Source organism: Vanessa cardui, chromosome 23, assembly GCF_905220365.1.
Source record: "Vanessa cardui chromosome 23, ilVanCard2.1, whole genome shotgun sequence".
NCBI classification, from domain to species: domain Eukaryota; kingdom Metazoa; phylum Arthropoda; class Insecta; order Lepidoptera; family Nymphalidae; genus Vanessa; species Vanessa cardui.
The window spans coordinates 7,407,206-7,431,236 of NC_061145.1; the positions used below are offsets into that span (position 1 = coordinate 7,407,206).

Sequence of the window (24,031 nt, forward strand, 5' to 3'; positions counted from 1 at the left end):
GAAAAGACGCGTTAAGACCGGTGCCAACTCGGGAGCACATGTCCGTAACACCCTTGGAGTGATGCCATCGGGCCCGCTCGACTTATGAATGTCCAAGGAAAGAAGTGCTTTGCGAACTGCACTTTGCCGGAATTTAACCGCCGGCATCGTGGTATCACACCGCGGAATTGTTAGTGGAGACTTTCCATGGTCAACCGGAGTCAAGTTTGGTTTCGGCATTACCGCTATGGGACCTATAAAGGCACGCATAGATTCGCGGATGGTCATCGCAGTCTACACGCAGCCAAATAATCGATAGATCCTGCCCTTCAATGCTGCCGAGGCGCCGAACACAGATATCATCTCTGACGTAAACGCAAACCCCAGGACCCCATACAAAGGAATGTTCCAATTTGTACTCGGGGTACGAAAGAAAAGTCGTATCGGCAGGAGTAGATATCTGGGTCTCGGTTAGAAAGAGCAAGGCCGGCTTCGCCGTTTCCAGATGGTAGTGATCGTGTACGAATGATTCGAGGCTTTTTTTGTAAAGCACATCAAATCTTCGCACACTCACAAAGATTTACGTGACATTTTATTTTGGTCTCTAATATATTAGTATGATTGCGTGAACGTAAAAAAAGAAATTAACCAATTATCAATCAGATATAGTGCGTGAAATGGCTGTATATATGTAATTCGAAAGGTCTATAGTCCTGCCTGTTGTGTGTTGTTGCTATAAACGTGCGTGTATATATTGTTAAGTTTGTCATTCTTTTTTCAGTTATTTGTTGATACTTGAACTCATACTAATTCGTAATGTTGGCGTATCTCTCAAATCTCGTTCTTCTCCTAGTTCTGGTTGAAATTAGACTACGCTCCTTCAGTGTGGTTAGAAAACATGGATATAAAATGTTTTCAATAGACGAGCAAGATATACAAAAATTAATTACATGAAAACTATGGTGCTTGTCCAGGTTTTTACAATGTTCGGTTAAAATCTACGTATTCCAAGTTCTCCAGAAGTTATTTCTACTTGGCATAATTTCCATATTCCATAACTGCATTTTTAGAACACACACATCCATGATAAAATGCGTTGAATTACAGGGTGTGGACAATCTGGTCAACCGCGATCTCATAAGATATATTTTCAACAAACGTACAATTACTCATATGTATTTAATAAGCAACATAATATACAGTCGTGTATTACCATTGTCTACCTTTACTATTTTTATTAATAACAATCTAAAAACAGCTAATTTTTTTCAAGGATATGTAAGACATTTGTCAAATAATGTTACGCCAGCCTAAATTATCGTACAAATTAAAAAATATATATTTCGTTATTGGATTCTGATTTATAATAAATTTAATCCACTATTATTTGGTGGTGATATATTTGTGCGAATCTGAGTAGTTACTTATTATTATTTAGTGTTGGTGTTCCGATTAGAAGGGTTACGAAGCCAGTGTAACTACAGGCATAAGGACCATAATATCTCAATGTCCATACACCATGTTGGTGGAGCGATCCTGACTATCATATATAGATCGTGGATGGTAGGAGGTAGTGATCATAAACCTATATCATAAAAAAATAACTCTAAAAAACTTTTTTCAGTGGGATTCAAAAATGACTTACGAAATTATATTTCATAGAATGAATACTGTAATAAATAAATTTAATATCACTAGGAATAAAATAATCAGTAAAATGCATATATCATTTATTGCAAGTAAAAAAAACACAAGCATTAAAAATATAAATCGAAAATAAACTTGTACTTACATAATAAAAGCGAACTACTACTTGATACATCTTATTTCTATATAAACAATTTTAACGAAGGCAAAAGGAGAACTCATTCAAAGACATATTTCATTAATAAGTAATCAGTCATCACAAAATCGCCACGACATCACTTGCAAAGTATTGCATCTGCGATTAAATGATTCACACATCCTTTATACCAACAGAGTCAGTCTTTAGGTGAAAGCTTAGCTTAGCTTAGCTTAAACATTTAATAAAGAAGTTTGTATACTTCTGGTTCTCAAATTGGTTCCTCGACAGATTTTCCTGCTGACGCTATGTCATCGTATAATTCCGTAAAAACTGCGTTAAATGTGTCGTGTCTTTTACAAAACACATCCTTCGTTGTCACGCAGATCGGGTACTTGCCATCGTAATATAAACTATTGTAAGTTATTTCAAGCCTCTTAACTTCGCTCAACAGAGCCATTAGGCAAGCACATTGCCAAGGATTCTGATTGAAGTAGAACTTTGTCAATTTCGCACCAGAATTTCTCAGTTCCAAGGCAAAATTATCAGTCAAATAAGTGAACCTATTGTTTGATAAGTTTAAATTCTTCACAGACGTCCCACGGAAAGCATTAACGGGAACAGTCTCTATTAAATTATTAGATAAATCAATATTAGCTAAAGTTTTCATATTTGTAAATAGATTATCTGGTAATTGTTTTATTTTATTGCCTCTAAGTACAATAACCTTTAATTTTTTTAATGGCTTAAAAACATCACCATGTATTTGTTCCAGTGAATTATCATTTATATTTAGTTTTTCTAAGTTAACTAAGTTTATGAATGTTGTACCATCTCCTAAGTCTGTAATTTCATTAGCAGATAGAATCAATTGTTTCATTGTTTTAAGATTAGCTCTAGTTGCAAACTTTGGTACTTCTTTAAGAAGACATCTTTCTAAATTCAATAACTCTAGCACTTGGACAGAATCTAACAATGTATGTGGTGCATCATTCATGTCATTAATGGATAAATCTAAATAACGAATTTGAGTATTGTGACCAAAAAGAAAGGGATCAAGATCTTTACCTTGCAAATTGTTATTTGAAAGATCCAAGTGCCTTAACTTTATTAAGGGATCAAATATTCCTAAATTTAATATTAATTTATTCCCCGCCAAATCAAGTACATCTAGGTTGGGCGTTTCATTGAAAGAGCCAGGCTGTAACTCAGAAAGTAAATTATGAGAGAGGTTCAAATATATCAACTGCTTGGAACTATCAAGAGACTCTAATTTGACTTTAGATATTTGATTTTGTGACAAATCTAAATATTTCAGAGAATACAGGTTTGTAAATGAATCATCATCTAAACCGGATAATCTACATCCCTGAAGGGATACCCTTGTTGTTCTATTATTGTCAGACACAAGACCGCGTTTTAGAACGTAGTTTGTATCACCATTTCCATAACAAAGAACTTCATTGTCTCGGCTATCAATGTATTTACATGTTGGAATCGTTTCAACTAAAACGGAAATTGTAAACAGGACGTAAATACTCCAGTACTGCTGAAGATATGCCATCTGAAATAAAAACATCTAATGAGAAAAATAAAACAACAAAGATGACACTGAAGGGCATGAGCCGGTCGCGTAAATTTCAAAGAATCTTCGTCTGTTCGCCAAACTCTTACTGGGTCGTCATCTGGCATCAGTCCGAATTTACTGAGTCCGTATGCAGTAAAAAGAACGGAAATCTCGCCAAAAATTACTCTCGTTTGGCATCAGCCTAAGCACGTTAATTTTTTGGCCTATTATCGTAAAAATCAAAAGCTTTTATTTTATATTTACTCGGTTATTTATATCAAAGTAGCATTTCAAGGGAGTTGGGATGAAAGGACAGTGGAATTTTTGTCTCGCTTTCTCGTCTGTTCTGACTGTTTATTACGAATATTACTATCGGTTAAAATAACCTATGTGACATTTATTAAATTGATTTCGCCTGATTGTTAATTCCCTATGAACTAGAAAATTTAAACTTAAAATATAATTCGTTACTTAACTAAGTTTGTTTGTTTAACTATAGGGAACAATTTTGGCAAATATCAATAATCTAGTGTTGGTGCTCATATTTAAAAATACATATACAGATATTCCAGAATATAAATAATTGTAAATTTAGAGTAGATGTAAAATACGTCATAGATTTAAAACGTGTGACGCAAGCCTTAGATAATTTATGTATGTTGCAATAGTTCACTTGGTTCACTAGTAATTTTATTGCACTTTAGACAACATGGCTTGCAGTAGTGTGTGTATTCCCAACTATAGTTATAAGTGGGCATATAGGTACTTTGGAGCAGACTGTCATAACTCATCACGCTTGTTGCGAATGATACGTTACGATAATATTCTAGGTCAACAGCCAGCGCTATATTTATATTAAATATATCTTTTTATGTCAAATAAACCTAAAATTAATTTGTGCTAATATATAGTCTGTGTCACAACAAAACCAATATGTACATGAAACTTTTACAAAAAGACAAACAAGTAACTGCGGATCGCTTAGTTTAACGCCATTAGAATTTGACTATTCAAACTTGAATTTAATAATCCTGTATTCAAAATTTACTGTAATATAATTAATATACATATAAAAATATACAGAAATCCATGTACAGTAAGGCTGAAATGCTAGTAATATTAAAGTATATAAGTACGTACAGCTATAATAACGATATCACATTCCCTTATCTTATCGAAAGGTTAGTTTCAACTTAATAATAAACTATAAATTGCACATATAACTCAGATAAGAAAGCACATTTAATAAATTAATTAATTAAACTTATATTTGCGACGCGACTTTCCGCTCATGAATTTGTCGCAATTTTCGGATAATTTTGATGTTTTTCGACGATTATCCCACCCCACAATTATCCGAATTTGCAGCCATTCGTCAATTAAGAATTGACGATTACATAAAAAATATGTAAAATAGCATTTGATTTTTTTAAGTGTTTAGTATTACAGCGTTTTATATTTTAATATATATGATAAACTTTAATAGCCTGTACTCTTTTTATTTCAAGAGGTGTTGTTTTTGATTGAGCTTGGTACAAAGTACCCACATTTCGATTATCCGAACTAGTTTCGGTCCCCAATGAGTTTGACGACGAGTCGAGTAGTGTGTACACCGGTTTTCATGGGTACGCCACTCCGAGGTCCCGGGTTCGACTCCCGGTCGAGTCGATGTAGATTACGATTAGTTTTCTATGTTGTCTTGGGTCTGGGTGTTTGTGGTATCGTCGTTACTCTTGATTTTCCATAACATAAATGCTTAGCTACTTACATTGGGATCAGAGTAATGTATGTGATGTTGTCTCATATTTATTTATTTATTTAATGAGTTCGGATAATCGAGTTTCTGTAAATAATTTATGTCTTTGTGTATGACAGTATTTAAATGTTGCCACTTAAAGAAGCTAGCTCTTAAATAAAGCCTTGTTTCTCGTTGGTTGGAAGAGTGATCCAAAAATGATCATCCTCTAAAACCTCAGATATTCTGCTCCAACAATATAGATAGGGTCATGCCCATCTCTCTGTCTTAGCAGGATAACCTCAAAATTTACCGACCTGATTTTCATAGTTTTTATCAATTAAAGGAGTGTTTATTGTATGAAGGAAGCTTTGTTTTATCATATATAGCGATAATGTAAACATTTCATGCAGATCCTTGTTCTATCATAACGAAGCCAGAACGGGTAGCCAATTATTAACAACAACGACAAACAACAACAACAGCCTGTAAATTCCCACTGCTGGGCTAAAGGCCTCCTTTGCCTTTGAGGAGAAGGTTTGAAACACATTCTACCACTCTGTTGGTGGAATATGTCGACCAATGCGGGTTGGTGGAATACACATGTGGCAGAATTTCTATGAAATTTGTCACAAGCAGGTTTCCTCACGATGTTTTCCTTCATCGCTGAGCACGAGATGAATTATAAAAACAAATTAAGCCCATGAATCAGTGGTGCTTGCCTGGGTTTGAACCCGCAATCATCGGTTAAGATGCACGCGTTCTAACCACTAAGCCATCTCGACTCCAATTAGTACGAAAGTCTCGAAGCCATTAGTACAAATATATATTGGTTGAACTGTTATACTTCCAAATTCAAAGAAATCTATATTGATATAACTATTTGCGTCTATGTTATCCGTTGATAATATTATCAATATATAACTACCAGAATGAATATGACTACACTTTGTACGTACAAACGCAGCTTTGTAACGATTTAGTATATACCTACAATAAGTCAGTCATTATGACAGGATGTATGAGCGACAATGTGCACAGATGATAAACTCAATATATATATACAATTTTTTTTTTATAAATAATAAAAAAGTATGTATGTTTGAATTTTTCATATTAAATTTAAGTAGGTTTTTCATATGATAAATATAATTCATAAAATAATAAGGAAAAAAATAATTTTTCCCGTATTCCCGTTTCACTCGGGAAAAATATATGTCTCATATATACTGATATTATATATGTATATGAAAATAACCCTGTTTGTCGCTCTTTCACTACAAAAGAATAAACCTATTATGATTAAATTTAGTATGAAGCAGATTTGAATTCCAAGGAAAGTCACAGGTTACTTTTTTTTGCACTTTTGAAAAAGTGTCAAACAAATATACATAAACTTGTCCAAAATATGCGACGCGTTTCGGACCCGTTTGTATAATATGTATAGTATTATTATTACGTTGAACTATAAACAGTTTCGCTCGCTTTAAATTTAGAACACTGAAAATGAATTCCAGATATATAAATATAAGTGAGGTATAAATTTTCCCGCCAATTTTTTTTACTAAACAAGACTGCAGTAGTTTTTTATTATTTATTTTTATTTTAAAAATAATGTTATAAAACTTCAAACGTCACTCCATTGATACATTATTTATCTGAATAAATAAATAACAAATGCTTATTTTTCTTGAAACCAACATGCATTTCAACTATCTGCCTAAAAGACTTGTTTTTTTATTTCACGTCTGAGGTTGGTTGCTTTTGAGCAAAATTACAGATATTTATTTATTATTTGTTTTTACTTTTACAATTTAATAACTATTTTCCAATATTCATTTTTTTTCTCTTTGTTGTTCAATTTTTTTACTTTTTTTTTTGATCGATTGTGTAGTTTTTTTTTTTTATATATTTTTCCGTGCTTTGTATGTATATGTATACTATATAAACTCACCGTCATCTTATTGCAATAGATGATATTGATGGTTCAAACCATGTTCAATCGTTTGTCACTCAAATAGCTCCGAAACTGCAAACCAATGACAAAACGTTTAAACTTTTTTTGTCTATGCATTACCAAAGTATACACAGATATTTATTTTACAGCCTAAAAACATTACGTTTCATAAAAAAAAAATTACTTGTTCTTAAAATTAAATTGTTTTTAATTTTGTTTTAACAAATACTCATAATATTAATACACAATTAATTAAAAATATTACGAACCGTTTTAGCTCGATTAGTCCATTCATATGAGTACACTGTAACAACGTCGTACTATCTCATGGTAGAGATTTCAACTGAGGACGATGTAAACAGTCAAGTGTATTTAGTATTATAGTAGTATAACTAGCTATCGAACCCGACTTCAAACGATAAAATTTATAATTATAGAATAATTACTAATCGTAATACAAAAACAAATATTATATAACAATGAAATGAACCAGTGATATATTGCATTTTTATTTACAGATAACCTAAATATTTATATAATTTTCAATTTTACACATTACTGTATATTTATTCCTGTACACATTTTTAAGTCCAAAATCTAATTAAAAGTATTTAGTTTTGTTATGTCTTTTTCATTGTATTGTAAAATTTTCATGTCAAGCCAGCGTGACATTGACATTCAAAATGAACAAAAAAAAAAGAACTTCTATACAATAATATTATATACCAGTATTGATTAAGTGACAACAATATGATAAAGTAAAGCTTAACATACTAGATAACTCAACAAGCTATGCATCGACATACCCTTTATATTTATACAATAATACTAGACTAATACGTTTTTCTCAGGCACTAATTGAATTATAAGTAATCAGTTTGAATTCTTATTATTATAGTAAAAATTACAGTTTAGGTTCTTGATACAGTGAAACGTTTTTCAAGGATCAAAGAATATTGGTTAAATTTTTCGGACTATTGCTCCCTTCGTGGAGGCGTTCATCAAGGTTCCATATTGGGGCCAAAAATCTTCATATTATATACTATGGGCATAATTGTGCTGTTGATAGATATACCTATATCATTTAAGCTTTTTTTAGCTGGACAATATTGTTTGATACAGTTTAATGTCGACAATACAGCTCGTATTATATCCCATATATGTGGGATAGGATAAGGGTTTTTATTATGATATGCAGATGTGTGAGTGTAGGTATATAATACTCTGGATTTCCAAATTCATCTTTACAGATATTGGTATCCTAACTAATGCTACTTGCAAATAAATCTTATAGGATTTTTATTATAATATATATTTTTGTATCTCGTTCTCCTATACAAAGTAAAGAAAAAAAATGTATTCGAATGATAAACACATGCTAATGTCGACTTTTTGCTGTCTGCTGATCTCGTGTTTCTTCACACTGGTTGACATAATTATCCTTATATTTATCTTCTTTTTTTTTTTAAAAAATCTATTTTTTTTTTACCTTTTTATTAGATTTTTTTTAGTTTTTTTTTTATGTGACTAAGCCCAGTCAGTTTTCGGATTAATCACAATTGAAGATTGCTCACTTATTGCGTCTTTTTTTTCGTTATATTTTTTTCTCAAACATTTCATTCCTTTTTTTTATTCCGCTTTTTTATAAATAATATTGTATTTTTTTTGTGTAATTACAGGTTAATTTCTACAATACATTTTACCCTAAATTATTACTTAATAAGTAAAATGATAAGAATATTTATATGTAACAGTTAAAATATTTTACATATTTTAAAAACACTAATTATATAGAAAAATATATTCTAACGCTTGATTTTAATTTTAAGGTCTGGTAACATCATGGTAGCTTTGATGTAGATTTAAAAATAGAACAATCGCTATTGACAAATGAGAATGACATCGCTGTCGGCGTAGTCGTAGTAATAAAATCGTTATCGAAGTTGTATTAAAACAACACTGAACAGCGAACTTCGTAAGTTAACAATATTGACTTCCTGACCTCCGAACAAAACCGACTGAACACAAGCCCAACCGACAGTCGGAACTCTCGCTTACACATTCGGGGTGGAGTGAGATAAATATTTACGCCAGCGCCATCGCAGCTTGACGCACACAATAAATAAACTATTCATCGCCGGTTTTAACGATAAGCATGTACTACATAGAAAGCGAGGCAGTAATTTATTTATTTTATAATGTTTTGAAAATATATGTGCTTGTATGTATTATTTATTTATAACGAGTGCTCTGGCTAAAGTTCACTGGAATCCAAGGTCAAATTTAATTTCATAATATGAACTGGAATTTGCGATAATTTTTGAAGGTATTTTTTCATTTTATCAACTAAGCGTACACCAATAATAAGATATATGATTTTTTTGCTATGGGTTTTTTGTCGAACTGTTATTCTAGAATTGATCCTTTTTCCTTTAAGGATATAGGTATTTTTTACAACACAATCAAGGAAAAACATATTTACCCTATTGAATCACGTATTGCATTTTAAATTAATCGTTATAAAAATCATTCATCATTTAAAAGAACAAATCAATATAATATGTGTATAAATTATAGTATATCTTCAGCTTATATTATCAAGAGCTGGATTTAGTAATACCGAACGCTAATATTTAAATTGGCATTGAACCAACTACGTCTATTCTTAAATACATAAGCAAAGAAATATAAATAAATAAAGATATTTATGTTTTCCCCTATATTTCAATGGATTGCACAAAGTATACTAATATAAGAACATTTAAACATTTATGCAGTATTCATATCATTTCACAGTAATGATGTCAGAATTAAAATAAAATCGCAATAAAAATAATTTAAATAAGATAACCTAGCACAAATTTTAGATACAAATACGTTTCCTTACGTTATTTCTTTGTGAAATTCCAAGCATTATCCATCACTGTTTAAATGTTGAAAATATCCCAATGTTTACACTTTAAGGATACGTTTTCACTTCCACCCATTATTGAAGTTTTTTTAAATACAAATCACCTCTTTAATTTATTATAATCGCTTAACGTGCGAGACACATTTCAAATTCATCGAAGCCAAAGACCGCTTTTATAACATTTTGTGCATACTATTTTGAGACACTGTAGTCACACGATATCTACTGTAAATACACTGTCTTCAATTATGGTATTACGAAGAATAATTTATTTTTATAAATGAAATAAATAACTTACGTCTTTACTAAAATCAGTACTCTCTTGAAAAATATTTCTAACTCAATAAAGTAATAATGCTAACTAAACTAAATACGATTTTCGCATAAGTTTTACCTTGTAGTAATAAAACTGGTTAGAATTCAAGTGGAACTATGTAGCCGTCTCATTCTAACCTATGGAATTTGATTTCAAAAAAGAGAAGAGAGAATAACGGTTAACAAAACTGACACATGTGCGGTTCATACTCAAGCTTGCCATTGCTAAAAAATAATAAAATTAATAATAACGCAATACGTCAAAATTTATTGTGTATTTATTTAGGTATTTTATATTAAACTCAAACGATAAAATTGTGATGTTTATAATCATTCAGGAACGTTTGTGTGATAAACAATTGAAAAACGAACCACTTTTTTAATTATGTCACAACTTGTATTAAACGATGGCCTTCATATTCACGTTTCGTAAACAAACATTTTATCCTTGGAAAAAAGTCACGCAGTGTATCTTCTGCCAGTTCTACGTAGGTTTGAAGTATTTCTCCCGGAGCTGGTTATAGGTTTTTGATTATCAATAAGCAGTTTCTTCGTGTTTCTTCTATTGAATAATATTTTTAACTTTGACTTGAATTTATTACAAACACAACCATAAAAAGTATTATTTTGATTATAATAATAAATATAAATTTATTTCATAGAAAATGTTAGTGTCGTCCTTGAGCATTTATTTAGCGTTGACAATGATGATTTCATTTTATTTAAATAAAAATGATACGTTATTAATGTATTCGCTAATATTACTTTACTTTATATGTCTTTTTCATTCCTATTAAGTATATTCTCTATAATGTTTTTTAAACATAATTATATACACAAAAAGATACAGAATATATTCAATAACATTGAATATATTCAATACGTGCAATACAACACTGTTGGTACGTTAAGCATAATTTGCTGATGTTAATAAAACGACAAATGTTTAACTAGGTTTATTTACATAAAATTGACAAGTCATAATAAAAGTGCAAACATTTTTGGACACGTTTATTATTATTTCATGAAAATACTACTCTTAATTATTTATTGTATCGCAAAAGTTAATACTTCTCGTTTCAAGTGTTTGAGTAACATCTGCGTCACGATTTATACACATTTCCTTGAAATTAATATCGGCGCCTGAATCATCCGAGTTAGAAATATTCCGTGACAGGTCCAATTCGCTCCTCAGTTGCTGAATCGACTGTATCACCTCGTTCTGGAAATTCATATTCAGCTTGTATAACTGCTCCGAGTAATCTTTTTCTTTCCTTATTTCGTTTCTTAAATGTGTGTCCTTGAACTTTTCGTATTCTGTCATTATTCTCACTTTTGACTCGTAAACATGTTGCACCATCGACACTAAAGTAAACAGCTTCTCGATCACCTTCTCTTTAACTTCTTTAGAAATATTCGGATCTGATTCGAGGTCTGATTTCGCGTCCAGAGCTAGATCATTAGCAGATGACGGAAAGCCTAGAAACGACTTCGAACTGTTTCCATTATTTGCTTTAGTAGATTGCGCAATTTCAGGTTTAGGTGACTTTTCTTTTTCCACTTTCTTTGACGTGAACGCTCCATGAGTTACCACTTCAGTAAACACTCCGGAACTTGGTTTATTTGATTGATACTCCGCCGTCTTTTTGTTTACTTTTTGCAAAAGTTCGTTGTTCTTCTCCTTTTGTATGTCATAGTTTGTCTTCTGTATCACTTCATCGTGGACTTTTCCATCTTGTTTGTCATTATTATCGGTAGTGTTAAACGGACTTCCGGTTCTGTTGCTAAAATTTGTTACATTTAGCTTAGACATGTCTGTGCCGTTTAAGGTACAACGTAGAAGGTTTCGAAAGTTTTAGGCCACTGAACTAATTTTTCGATCACATAACTCTGTCCGCCCTGTGTGGTGACGATCTAAGAACTAAACGGTTAGTTGGTATTGAATTATTGCATTCTCCATATGAGTGTAGGTTTCGCTCCATAGTTTTGGTTTGTCAGCGCTTCCTAAGTGTGGCAATGAATTTATGATTACGATTGAGACCGACGCCAACTCTGCGTAGGCTTTAATGCAGTTTACATTGAATATTGTTGATGTTGTAAGGTATTTTTTCAAGTGTTCAAACACTTGATCTGCGTATTTGTGTTGAATGATGTAATCGCAAAACCGGTTAAGGTGAACAACATATTTTATGCTAATTATTTTCATAGATAATAAACGCGTTTTTTGAGTTTTTTTACATTTATGTCGATATGAACAAATGAAATTTCTTTTGAATATATACCTACTTATATTTTTATACAACGCCATTAAAAAATGCAACAAAAGAAATATAATTAAATTCAGCAATATTGAACCATCTTTCCCTTTAAATTTGAAAATCATAATATTAACCTTCCTATAAACTATAGGCTTATATACTTCCTATAAAAAATAGCCCTCTTCTGTACAAAATTTACTTCCTAAGTTTCTCCCAATCAGACGTTTAATCTTATCAAAACAAGTTTATTAGTGTTTTATCAAAACAGTTTTTAACAAAACCCATTTTTTTCCTAAAATACCCGCATTTAAAATACGAAAAACGCTATCCTGATTCTATTTTACCCATGACTATTCATGTATAAATTCTATAAATTAATAAAAAAATTCAATTTTATAATTGACAGAAAAACCAATTTCCATACAAAGTTCCACCCTTTTGGACGTCCAAGTTTCAACAACTATCTTCAACTTTTTACATAAGCCTAAATAAAAATTTCCACATTTTTAGCTTTTAATCACCATTATTCCTCCTTAACCTCGTAGGAAAAGCTGTGTCGGATCACCATTGATAGCTAGCCTATATCTGTTCCTAATGGATATTTAAGTACTAATTTATTCAAGAAAACTTTAACTATACATATACTTGTTTTGTAACATTTGTTGTCGAAACACCCTTGGAGTAGTGGTGCAAAAAGCTTCCTCAAAAGTATAATACCGCCTCGCCTTATTGTCTACCCTGGTGACAAGAGCGCTGGTTCGTTTTTTGCCCAGAGGATCGGAGTTCCGATTCACAAGGAAATACTTCTAGCATTCTTGCCACCATTCCACGCGGTCAAGATTTATACAGTAACAATCACTAACTCATATTTGTATATATTGAAGGACTTAAGGTTAATAATGTTCTTAAATCTTATCTTAATAAATTATTTATACAAATCATTTATATTTCCACAAACAATTTTTTGGGCCAAGGTAGGTCTTCTGCCAATGTTTATTTCAGCTTCAATATACCAGAGCAGAATGCCATAGGACATTATGTCTAATGCTTAATGAAAGATTTTGAAAGAACATATGATAAATAATATGAACGTCAGTAGCCCACGGGTGGGTAGAACCTCCTCAAAAACTTCGGAGTCTATTGCGGAGTGTAAACCAAGTTGGAGGATATAAATATGATAACATTTCTGTTTAGTTGATTCTGTACGTACTATTTTATGTTCCGCTAATTAGAGACAAGATGAGTTATCTCGCCTCCTATCAGGCTCAAAATAATAAATATTCCAACTATTCGTAAAACTATTGTGCTCAAATTTTGCTGCTTTAACACTAAAGCGATTGTAGTAGCTTAATTTTTTGACATGTACCTATATTAAAATTATAATCGGCAATGCATGCTTAGAATTTTGATGAAATCGAAAATAATTCCGAAGCCTTTTTTATCAGAGAAAATTACTTGGTGCTATAAATAAGACAGTATGTGGTCTGCTTATAACATTATATAAAATATATTTAATTGCCAAACACATATATTTAACCTCATTACTACATAACTCTTGATTATTTGGCTGTATTATATATTAGCGACGCGGAGTTTGGGTGCTGTCAGCATATTAATCGGAGTCGATTGTGATCGAACAGTTCCGCTATTGGGGAAAGTGATTACTTGCTTGTCTTCAATTACTTGATGAAAGAGATTTATATTAGACATTTGAAAGTAACGAAAACACCGTTTGTGTCCTGGATATATTTTAAATGAATTTCTTAAAAAATGCCAATTATTATTATGTCTTGAGTCTTGTAGGAACTGTATCCAATAAATTGACAGCATATGGATCGTCATTCACAAGATACTACGTAGTTTCTAGAAATGATTAGTAACTTAGGACTCCGTCGATGCCTGCAATTTACCTAAATAAAAGAAAAGAACGAATGAATGTTTCGAAATTATCATTTGATAGGATTAATAGAGGATGAAATTGAACAAAATGTTACAATATGGAATAGAATGTAATATCTACCCCATAATTTATTTTAACAAAGAAAAAACGTCATCACTTTAATACTTTTTAAACATTTAACGTGACATATTTCATCACACATAAACTACAGGATTCTTGGCAAACAGACATTTTTAAGCAAACTTCACCAAAATGACTGTTAGACATTCGTATATAATGTCGAAATATCGAACTCCACCGCACAAAAATAAAAACATGGTAAATATCCCGTATTTTATAACTGTGATAAAAGTACATTTATTTATTTTATGGTTAGACGGAGTGATAATAGGCTGCCTAATATGGAGTGGTCACCACCGCCCATAAATATTGACTTTTTAAGAAATATTCACTATTCCTTAAATCCAAAGAGCCACCAACCTTGGGAAATGTGATATATGTGTCGGCACATCCACTTACTCACCCTTCAAATCGGGAGATAATTAATCTATCTAATTGCTTTTTGCTAGTAGACTTACTGATGAGTGGGTATGTACCTGGGTATGTACCCAGACGGGCTTATACAAAGGCTTATCATGTAAAATATTAGGATAATTACGAGTATCAAAACATTGTCAAAAGAAAAGTTATTTTTAGGCTATTATTTTCTCAGCTAGTTTTAGAAGCTACATTAAGAAGACTATTCTGATATCGCCTGAAAACATTAATAAAATACTATAATATAGTATCAAAAATTTCCTATTCATTCACACAATGTTCCAAAACGAAAATTAAAAAAAACGTTTATACATACTTCAGAGACGCGTTGGCTACCTTATTTTCCATCCAAAGAATCGGAATTGCGATTGAATGGAATTTAATGGATTCGATGCTCTTGCCAATATTCAAGACGGTCGTGATTTGTCCCCGTTTAAAGTCTAAGAAAAATTTAGAAAATTGACAAATTTTACCTGTTGGATCACTTAAAATATAGGAACAGTAATCAGTCTGAGGTTAAGATCTATAAGAGTATATCCCATAGCATAATAGAACTAAAGGCAGAATCATGTATGAATAGAAAACAATAAAATACAAATTAATAGTTTGGAAAAAGATAGTTTCATTAAAAATCAAGTTATTAAAAATTGCCTTTCCATATTTAGTCTGTCGTACTTCAAAGTACTTAAACTTATGGAACTGAACCAAATTATTTAGAAAAATCGAAATATTCGTAACATTGAACTTCACATTCATCGACGATATTATCTCCGGAGTGACAAGTTCAATGATAGCAATTTAAACACCATTATGTATGCAAACGGCGCGTGCGCTGCGTCTGCACATCCATATCAAGCAGCAAACCGCTATATACATTTGACATCACTCTCTAACATCAAAAGTTTTCCTTCGGATAGAACAGGATAGAACATCTGGATCACGTAGTCGCCGAATCAGGGTATGGTGTCACAAACAACAGAAAAGGCGCCTTAAGCTCACGTTTCTAAAACGTCTGTATATCAAATAGCATCGTAAAAACTTAGGCCTCTTTGAATCCAGGACTGTTAGGAGGATACGTATCAAATAGCTTTCCCTTACGCTTCCACCTCCCAATAATAAAAGATCGTAAGTACACGATTGAGTGGTACATACCAAGACAATCCGTACCGGAACTGCCAACTACGTGCTGAATTTGAAATAGCTGTATAAAAGCCATTGGGTCCTTGTCGAAACTATCACAATCTCACCAAACGTTCTCCAGTGAACACCAGGAGCAAAAAAAAAACACAAAATGGCATCAATTAAAGTGGTGTGTTTGTTTGTTGTATTATTCGGAGCGGCCATGGGTCAGCCCTCCAAACAATCATTTTGGAAAGGAACTTCCATGGACGGCATGGTTGAGGAGATGAGATCTGGCTGCGTTGAAGGATCCGACCCAACCGCGTGCATTAAATACAAGGTCATGTCCTTGTTAGACAGCATCTTCAAGAAGGACACTTTCCAGGTATTTTGAATTATATAAACTTCAAATTCTCTAAAAATATAGGAAAAAGTTTCTAACTAAAAATTGTTACAGATCACCGATGACGTCGAAGTCTCGAAGAACGGTGCAGGTAACGAAGCCACCGGCCGTTCCACTGGCGACTTCATGGACTCCATCGAAAACTACATCCAATCTCACGATGTCACCTTCGCGTTGCCTATCGCCGACACTAAGATCACAGTCAGCCCCAGAAACCTTGACAGCGATGAACTTAGCCTGAACATCAAGTTCAACAAGGAAGGCGCGCGCTCAGTCGGCGAGGCCCGCAAGGCCAAGCTCAAGAAGATCATTGTCCCCATCCTGGTGTTCGTCCTCCTCAAGGCCATGACTCTCATCCCTCTGGCTATCGGTGTCCTCGGTCTGAAGGCTTGGAACGCTCTGCAGCTGTCGTTCTTCTCTTTCGTCGTATCCGTCGCTCTGGCCATCTTCCAGCTCTGCAAGAAGGTGAGTTTGAAAATTAGATGATTACATTGATTTTGTTAAATTATTTTTAACAAAATCAAACAATAAATTTTCTCTTATATGTACTATTGACATTGCACAACTAGCCTAGTTATAAAACGCACAAATACTTCAAGCACAGTAATCACATATTATGTAGTAAAAATTTCGCACTCCTTGCCATTGCACCGACTGCTAAGTTAACTTTATTACTCAAAGGATCATTTAGTTGATTCTGTACTAACTAACCTTCAAATTTTACCCTTGAGTAACGTTGTAGTTTACCCAGATTGCTGCGGACAACTCGCACCCTCAGATCGCCGCTCACGGACCATGGGATGCCGCCTATGCCGCCACTCGTCACAGGAGGGACGCTGAGCCCCAAGAATTGGCTCAGGAACTCGCTTACAACGCATATCACTAAACAGTCCTCGAAGACGATATGAGGGAATATACCAAACCAAGGAGACCTCTTTTAGCATATTTAAGGAACTGGCCCTCATGTCTTCGTATATTGGATAACGATAACCGACCGATGATAACCCGACAGCCGTCTGTTTGTCTCCTCGATCAAGCAAACGGGTACAAACCAAAAAGGTTTTTCGAAACCATGTATGTAAATAGTGTGGAAATATTATTTATTTAATTGTGCGCGTGAATGTGATGTGTGATTGTTATTTATTGTTTAAATAAATCATTTTTAAAAAATATCATAATTTTATTCTATCTGTGTTATGTTTTCAATAAATTTGCAATATCTTTATTTACCCCTAACAAAAACACAAACATATTTATTCTCGACTTTTAAAACAAATGCATTAAAAAGACTAATTCCAAATAAAACACCATGTAAAAAATATATAGATATCAATTTAAATATTGTATTTTATAACACAAAATTAGCAGGTAGTAAAAAAAGATCAATATTATAACAATTTTTACCACTGATAGCTTAAAAACCCAAGACACAATATCAAGTATCAAATATAAATGAGTATACTATGTATAATAAAATGTTAAACATTCCATAAATATAAACAGAAATAAAGGAAAGGTAATTAAAAGTCTTCACACATCTTTTCTCGCTTTCGCTAATAGAAAGTCCTGCTTAATTCACCTCACATGCAATATCACACACCCTGTCTCTATGCATTGTTTCTAGTAACTAAGGATAAGAAATACTGCTTTCCAAAAGGAACATTGATTAATTATACATTAGTAAAAAATTCGATACAATTCGATTTTCAAAAATTGTATAGGTACTCATAAATCAATATAAACATGGATCTTTTTTGTAAAATGTATTCAGGGAAAGCAGCCACTCAATTATAAAAATATAGTGCATAGCATACAGAAAGACCCTTCTCGAAAAACAGCTTATTAAATTTTAATTACTAACTATAGTTTACTATAGAGGCACTATAGAGGACTACATTTTTCCGTTAACTATAGAGGACAAATATATATATGTCTTTTTTTATAATATTATTGTTACACACAAGTAAAAGCTTCTTCACAGTGCCGTAAATAGGCTATTATGCGCCCTGTACAAGCTTCTAAAACTGCGCCCTATTTAAGCAGACCCTTTGCCTATTTTACTGTCTCACTCACTAAAACTTAACCGCAGGTTCACTACTGCAAATGCGTTACCCATTTACGATAAACACTAAACACAAAATATACGATCGTGCTCTGCCAAAAAAATGAGCGCGATGTATGTTTTTAATGATACTAGCATGTAAGTAAGTTTATGGAATCGAGTACTAGGGGCCCAGCGGAATCTTAACAAGAGCAAAACGAAAAAACAATAGTCCTGCCCAGTATGTCTATTCTTGCGCCCCCGAGAGTCTAAGCCCTGTGCCTGAGCACTGGTGGCACCGCCCTATTTACGCCATTGCTTCTTCAATACATTCCCTATTTTGTTGTGAAAAAAAATTGTTCTCATTACACTTCCTAACAAGGTTATCATAAATTGTAATAGCATCAAATTATGGAATGATAATAATCAAAGACAGGTTATGTCATATATTATCTATTTATTTTTTCAAATTATATTATTGTGCAATATTAAGTTGGTTTTACAGTTTTTACAGTACCTACTAATTATTACCAAATGTTTCTTGAATAATAAAAAAAAAGTAAAATAACAGCCTGTAAATTCCCACTGCTGGGCTAAAGGCCTCCTCTCCCTTCTTAAGGGGAAGGTTTGGAACATATTCCACCACGCTGTTCCAATGCGGGTTGGTGGAATACACATGTGGCAGAATTTGTATGAAATTTGTCACATGCAGGTTTCCTCACGATGTTTTCCTTCACCGCTGAGCACGAGATGAATTATAAAGACAAATTAAGCACATGAATCAGCGGTGCTTGCCTGGGTTTGAACCCGCAATCATCGGTTAAGATGCACGCGTTCTAACCACTGGGCCATCTCTGCTCCTTGAATAATAATACAATAATAATTATTTTATCGCCTCCACCGGTGACAAATGAGTTGGATCATTTTTCGCCCAGATGAATCATCGGAAACACGACTCTTAATTGCATTCCACGCCAATGATCTGTGCAGTTTTTGTTTGTAAAATAAATTTATATCATCGTTAAGAGCGCAGTCTGTAAGCGTGGGAATTTATTTTCGAACACACACATAGGTATTTTACAATAATACATTTGCATTTCACGGTGTATCGTACGCATCCCCTGAAATAATTACTTGCTTTTTGTCGTTGCAACAAATAAATTATATTTTCATTGCGTATTCATAAAGTAGGATTTATAAAAATACATTTAAATACGAGTAATGTATTTTGCTATGAGGTTGTCACTCGCAAAATCAATTTTAAATTGTTTGTTAGCAAAGGGTGCGGTCAGAGTGCAATAAGATGCCTAATATACCTAATGATTTTTAGACTTTCAACTGCTTTTGACTAAATAAATAATTATTATTTTGTGACTATTTTAGCTTTGTAGCTATATCAAATAAAAGCGTAGACACATTAAATAATCACTTACTAATATTTAATAAATAAAAATAACGGTAGCATATATTAATTATATTGCTTTTTTTTAATTCACTAAAATCTATTAAACAAACACAAAAATATTACAATTTGACAACTATTACGATAACAGCGATAATAAAAAAATACCTAACACAATTTATTTTTTTACATTACAATGCTTAGCAGAAAAATCTAATAATACATTTACAACAAAGAAAACAATAATTGTTTGGTGTCATGGGGGATAAAAAAACCTTGTCTTGGTTAAACAAGTCAATGACACAAGAAAATGTTTTTTATGAAATAATTCAATTAAAATTTGGTAAAAATTCTATTATTCCGAGGTTATCTTTATTATATATTAGTATTTGTAAGCAAATTAAGGATTTAGACATCTGCTATGATACGCGCTCTCTGTTCATTAAAAAAATAAATGAATTTATTTGTACAGCCCAGTTGTAATTAGTGTGTTGTTATTGTTACTCCTAACATAAATTAATTCAATGAAATGTTGTAATCTAGAGAAATATAAATATTAATGGTAATTTTTGTTTAGATGGTTAATGCTTTAATATTTAATTTCTAATTATTAATTAATAATATTTCTTGATTAATTAATAGTTTAGTGGAATTGTTATATGTATTTGTTTTCACTTAAAATATTTTATAAAATATGTTATAAGTGCATGCCGAGACTACCTGTAATTAGTAGAACATTATCCTTGATTCAAGTTGTTATATTGTACGTATTCAATGTGTTATTGTATCTACTGTTGGTTGTCCTAAGTAAATAAATAAATAAATATAGTTATTTGATAGTGTGCTTAACTCTGTTCTAGAAAATCACTGTGTGCTACATGATGGTCAGCGCGGCTTCACGCGTGGTTTATCAACAGAAACTGCAATAATGAGTTTAAAGCACACTGTTAAATATTATACGAACAGGCGCACACCGGTGTACGCTTTTTTCTTGGACCTCAGTAAAGCTTTCGATCTGATCTCATACGACATGTTATGGCGTAAGTTGGAAGGCATAGGGCTACCAGATGGCTGCACTGACCTAATTATGTTCTGGTATAGTAAGCAAGTGAACTATGTGAGATGGGCAAATGAGTACTCCGAACCATACAGAATGCAGTGCAGAGTCAGACAAGGAGGACTGATCTCTCCGAGACTTTTTAATTTGTATGTGGATGCACTGATACGGGAGCTGAGCGGTATGCGTGTCGGTTGTCATATTGGAAACGTTTGCGTTAGTAACATCAGTTACGCTAACGATATGGTCCTGTTGGCACCCTCGGTTAGTGCGCTGAGAACACTGATTGGCGCTTGTGAAAGGTTTGATGTCTCACATGGTTTGCTGTACAATACCAAAAAGTCGCAGTTCAGGGTGTTTAAGGCTGGCAGCAAATATCCTAAAGTGGTTCCTCCCAATACACTTTGTAACGCACCTCTGGAGAGAGTGTATAAATTTAAATATCTGGGACACATCGTTACTGACAGCACTAAAGACGATGAAGATATTGAGAGAGAACGTAGGGCACTGTCGGTCAGAGCAAACATGCTGGTACATAGATTTGGACGCTGCACTGATACTGTCAAAATCACGCTTTTCAAAGCCTATTCATTGTACATCGTTATATTCGTGTAGTCTATGGAGTGATAGTACTAAAAAGGCCTACAGTGCCCTGCGTACTCAATATAATAATGCGTTCAGAGCACTCTTGCGGCTGCCGCGCTTCTGTAGCGCATCTGCGATGTTTGCGCTGGCAAATGTGGACAGCTTTGACGCAATCGTTCGGAAAAAAACCGCTTCATTGCTAAACTGCTGCTGCTGCTGCTGCCACGCACTTTGCGTGGCAGCAGCCACAGTGTACTGAGCGAAATTGACAACAGCGGAGACTGTCCGCTGATCAGCCATAAAGACAGATTCAATGTCTGCAGCGTTACCCCAAAGTAATATGCCATATTACATAATACTGTAAAAATAACCAAAATAAACTAAACGAGCGGTATCAATATCAGTTAGTTGTCTAACTTTTCTAACCGCGTATGCTGCGGAGCTGAGTCTCCCTGTTAGGGACGACAAATGGGGACTCCACTGAAGTCTGGAATCCAATTCTATTCCCAAGAACACGGTAGTATCGGCTACATCAAGCGGGCCACCGCTTAAAGATATATTATAATTTTGCTTCCTAACATTGGGTAGGGTAAAAACTACACATTTTGTTTTTGAGTATTCAAAACCAAATTATTTACATTAAACCAATCTTGTATCTGTGATAAGGCACCGTTCACATCGTCATAGTCAGTTTTTTTCCTGTCAACTTTAAAAATCAGTGAAGTATCGTCAGCAAACAATACTATATCACAAATACCTTTAACGAAGAAAGGAAGGTCATTTATATATACTAGGAATAGAAAGGGACCCAAAATTGAACCTTGTGGAACACCCATTTTTAGCGTAGATCCAGTAGACTTTATTCCATTAATGAAAACTTGCTGGATTCTTTGACTTAAGTATGAAGCAATAAGATCAAGAGCCCTACCTTTAACGCCGTAATATTTGAGCTTATAAAGAAGCGTCTCGTGTTCTACACAATCAAATGCTTTAGATAAATCACAGAATACTCCAATAGCATTCTGTGATTTCTCCCAAGCATCGTAAATATGCTTAAGAAGCGCAATTCCCGCATCAGTTGTTGATCGACCTCTTGTAAAACCGAATTGCTCACTATGAAAAATTTTATTTGTACCAAAATGGGTAAGAAGTTGATTTAAAATATTTTTTTCGAAAATTTTACTTAAATATGGGAGTATTGAAATAGGCCTGTAATTACTGGGATCGCTCCTATTTCCATTCTTAAAGAATGGTAAGACTTTACTACATTTTAACAAGTCAGGAAATGAACCCATGTCCAAACTCTTGTTAAAAATTACTGCTATATACGGAGCAATATCGTGTATGATGTTATTTATGAATTTTACCGAAATGCCCCATACGTCGTTAGTTTTTTTTAATATTGAGTGTTTTAAATACTTTTATAACATCTATTGCAGAAACTGTTTCAAAAGAAAAATCAATAACGCATTTAGAAACATGTTTATTTAATAATCTAGCTGCATCTAATGTAGATGATTTTAAATGAGATGTTATTTTATAAGTATGTTATCAAAAAATATTTCAAATAAATTTGTAACTTCCAAATCAAAATTTAATTGTATTCAACAATTAATATTTTTTTAAATTATTAATTGTCGTATAGCTACTAACATAGATATATAAGTTTTTAAATTATTTCCTTTTTACTAACAATTTTATGGATCAAAGTTGTCCGCGGTAAAACATTTTTTTTTTTTATTTATAATATTAAAAGGCCCAATCACCGAGGCCCTGGCAACCGATTGATGGCGGTATGACCATCTGAAACAGCGCAAATAAGTGATACAGACCGGTGACGGGCAGCATCGTCACCTATGCGTGAAGTAACGCCCTGCGATTTCCAGCCCGAAGGCCAAGCTTGGCGAGTATAGCATTTACCCTAAAAAAAGTCCAAAATGTCCACGGCCCCAGTCCACGGAAACACTACTATTCTTGGTTACGGCGGTTAACAAACGATTAGGTTTGATAAACACCTGATGCAACTGGAAGAGGAACTAAAAATATATAAAATAATACTTTTGAGGTCTCTGCGAAGTCCGAAGAGAGGAAGAGGACAAAAGAGAGATAGAAGAGCATAAAAATAGCCATGTTAATTTATAATCTCACTAATAACGTTGTCGAAATCTCCAGTGAGTTGACAGGGGTTGCGCACTTCTTCAAAGTTATGCAGGTTACATACCCAACAAGACACCTTCAGATGATGAAGAGGAAAATATGTACTGTATAATAAGACATATCCAGAGTGGAACTTCCTAGAAAAAGAGGGGCAATCTGAAGTCATTCTTTAAGAAACAGCCTCAACGGAAGTGGACATGGCAAACCCCGATGCGATGACCAAAAATTAGATAGATTCCATCATAAGCGACGGATACGAAGAGATTAATCTTTGGTCACTAGGTTTTATGCCGGAAGTGACCACCAACTCGTACGAGGCAATCTG

General features: G+C 33.2%; 4 protein-coding genes across 9 annotated transcripts; 2 read left to right on the forward strand and 2 right to left on the reverse strand.

Moving 5' to 3' along the window:
• Positions 1-1,692: 1,692 nt before the first annotated feature.
• LOC124539703 (leucine-rich repeat-containing protein 15-like) lies at positions 1,693-10,359 on the reverse strand. 5 transcript variants are annotated; one of them, XM_047117040.1, is made up of 3 exons: positions 10,231-10,336; positions 7,019-7,093; positions 1,693-3,326 (listed from the first exon to the last, which is right to left on the reverse strand). In XM_047117040.1, the coding sequence occupies exons 2-3, from the start codon at positions 7,022-7,024 to the stop codon at positions 2,034-2,036; spliced, it is 1,299 nt and encodes a 432-aa protein (XP_046972996.1). In that variant the 5' UTR covers positions 7,025-7,093; positions 10,231-10,336; the 3' UTR covers positions 1,693-2,033. The 5 variants fall into 5 exon arrangements, with proteins under 5 accessions (XP_046972996.1, XP_046972993.1, XP_046972995.1 ...); XM_047117037.1 differs by lacking the exon at positions 7,019-7,093 and adding an exon at positions 9,909-10,157 and having other exon boundaries at positions 10,231-10,247; XM_047117039.1 differs by lacking the exon at positions 10,231-10,336 and adding an exon at positions 9,909-10,157.
• An 829-nt stretch (positions 10,360-11,188) lies between these two features.
• On the reverse strand, positions 11,189-12,338 carry LOC124539902. The gene has a single exon (XM_047117264.1). It carries the CDS (start codon positions 12,058-12,060, stop codon positions 11,287-11,289), a length of 774 nt encoding a protein of 257 aa, XP_046973220.1. The 5' UTR covers positions 12,061-12,338; the 3' UTR covers positions 11,189-11,286.
• A 3,820-nt stretch (positions 12,339-16,158) lies between these two features.
• LOC124539764 lies at positions 16,159-17,626 on the forward strand. Of its 2 annotated transcripts, none has more exons than XM_047117111.1 (3): positions 16,159-16,446; positions 16,519-16,929; positions 17,207-17,626. In XM_047117111.1, exons 1-3 carry the CDS (start codon positions 16,234-16,236, stop codon positions 17,348-17,350), a joined length of 768 nt encoding a protein of 255 aa, XP_046973067.1. In that variant the 5' UTR covers positions 16,159-16,233; the 3' UTR covers positions 17,351-17,626. The 2 variants fall into 2 exon arrangements, with proteins under 2 accessions (XP_046973067.1, XP_046973068.1); XM_047117112.1 differs by having other exon boundaries at positions 17,216-17,626.
• A 3,311-nt stretch (positions 17,627-20,937) lies between these two features.
• Positions 20,938-21,579, forward strand: LOC124539635. The gene has a single exon (XM_047116934.1). The coding sequence runs from the start codon at positions 20,938-20,940 to the stop codon at positions 21,577-21,579; it is 642 nt and encodes a 213-aa protein (XP_046972890.1).
• Positions 21,580-24,031: the final 2,452 nt, after the last annotated feature.

What these genes read in the sequence shown, in the direction of transcription:
- LOC124539764 (XM_047117111.1), top strand. Translation starts at nt 16,234, where the DNA reads ATGGCATCAATTAAAGTGGTGTGTTTGTTTGTTGTATTATTCGGAGCG. An exon ending in TCAAGAAGGACACTTTCCAG is followed by an intron (nt 16,447 to 16,518) that starts GTATTTTGAATT and finishes AAATTGTTACAG; the next exon opens with ATCACCGATGACGTCGAAGT. An exon ending in TCTTCCAGCTCTGCAAGAAG is followed by an intron (nt 16,930 to 17,206) that starts GTGAGTTTGAAA and finishes GTAACGTTGTAG; the next exon opens with TTTACCCAGATTGCTGCGGA.
- LOC124539703 (XM_047117037.1), bottom strand. Translation starts at nt 9,935, where the DNA reads ATGCTTGGAATTTCACAAAGAAATAAC. An exon ending in GAATTTCACAAAGAAATAAC is followed by an intron (nt 3,327 to 9,908) that starts GTAAGGAAACGT and finishes TTTTTATTTCAG; the next exon opens with ATGGCATATCTTCAGCAGTA.
- LOC124539635 (XM_047116934.1), top strand. Translation starts at nt 20,938, where the DNA reads ATGTTATGGCGTAAGTTGGAAGGCATAGGGCTACCAGATGGCTGCACT.
- LOC124539902 (XM_047117264.1), bottom strand. Translation starts at nt 12,060, where the DNA reads ATGTCTAAGCTAAATGTAACAAATTTTAGCAACAGAACCGGAAGTCCG.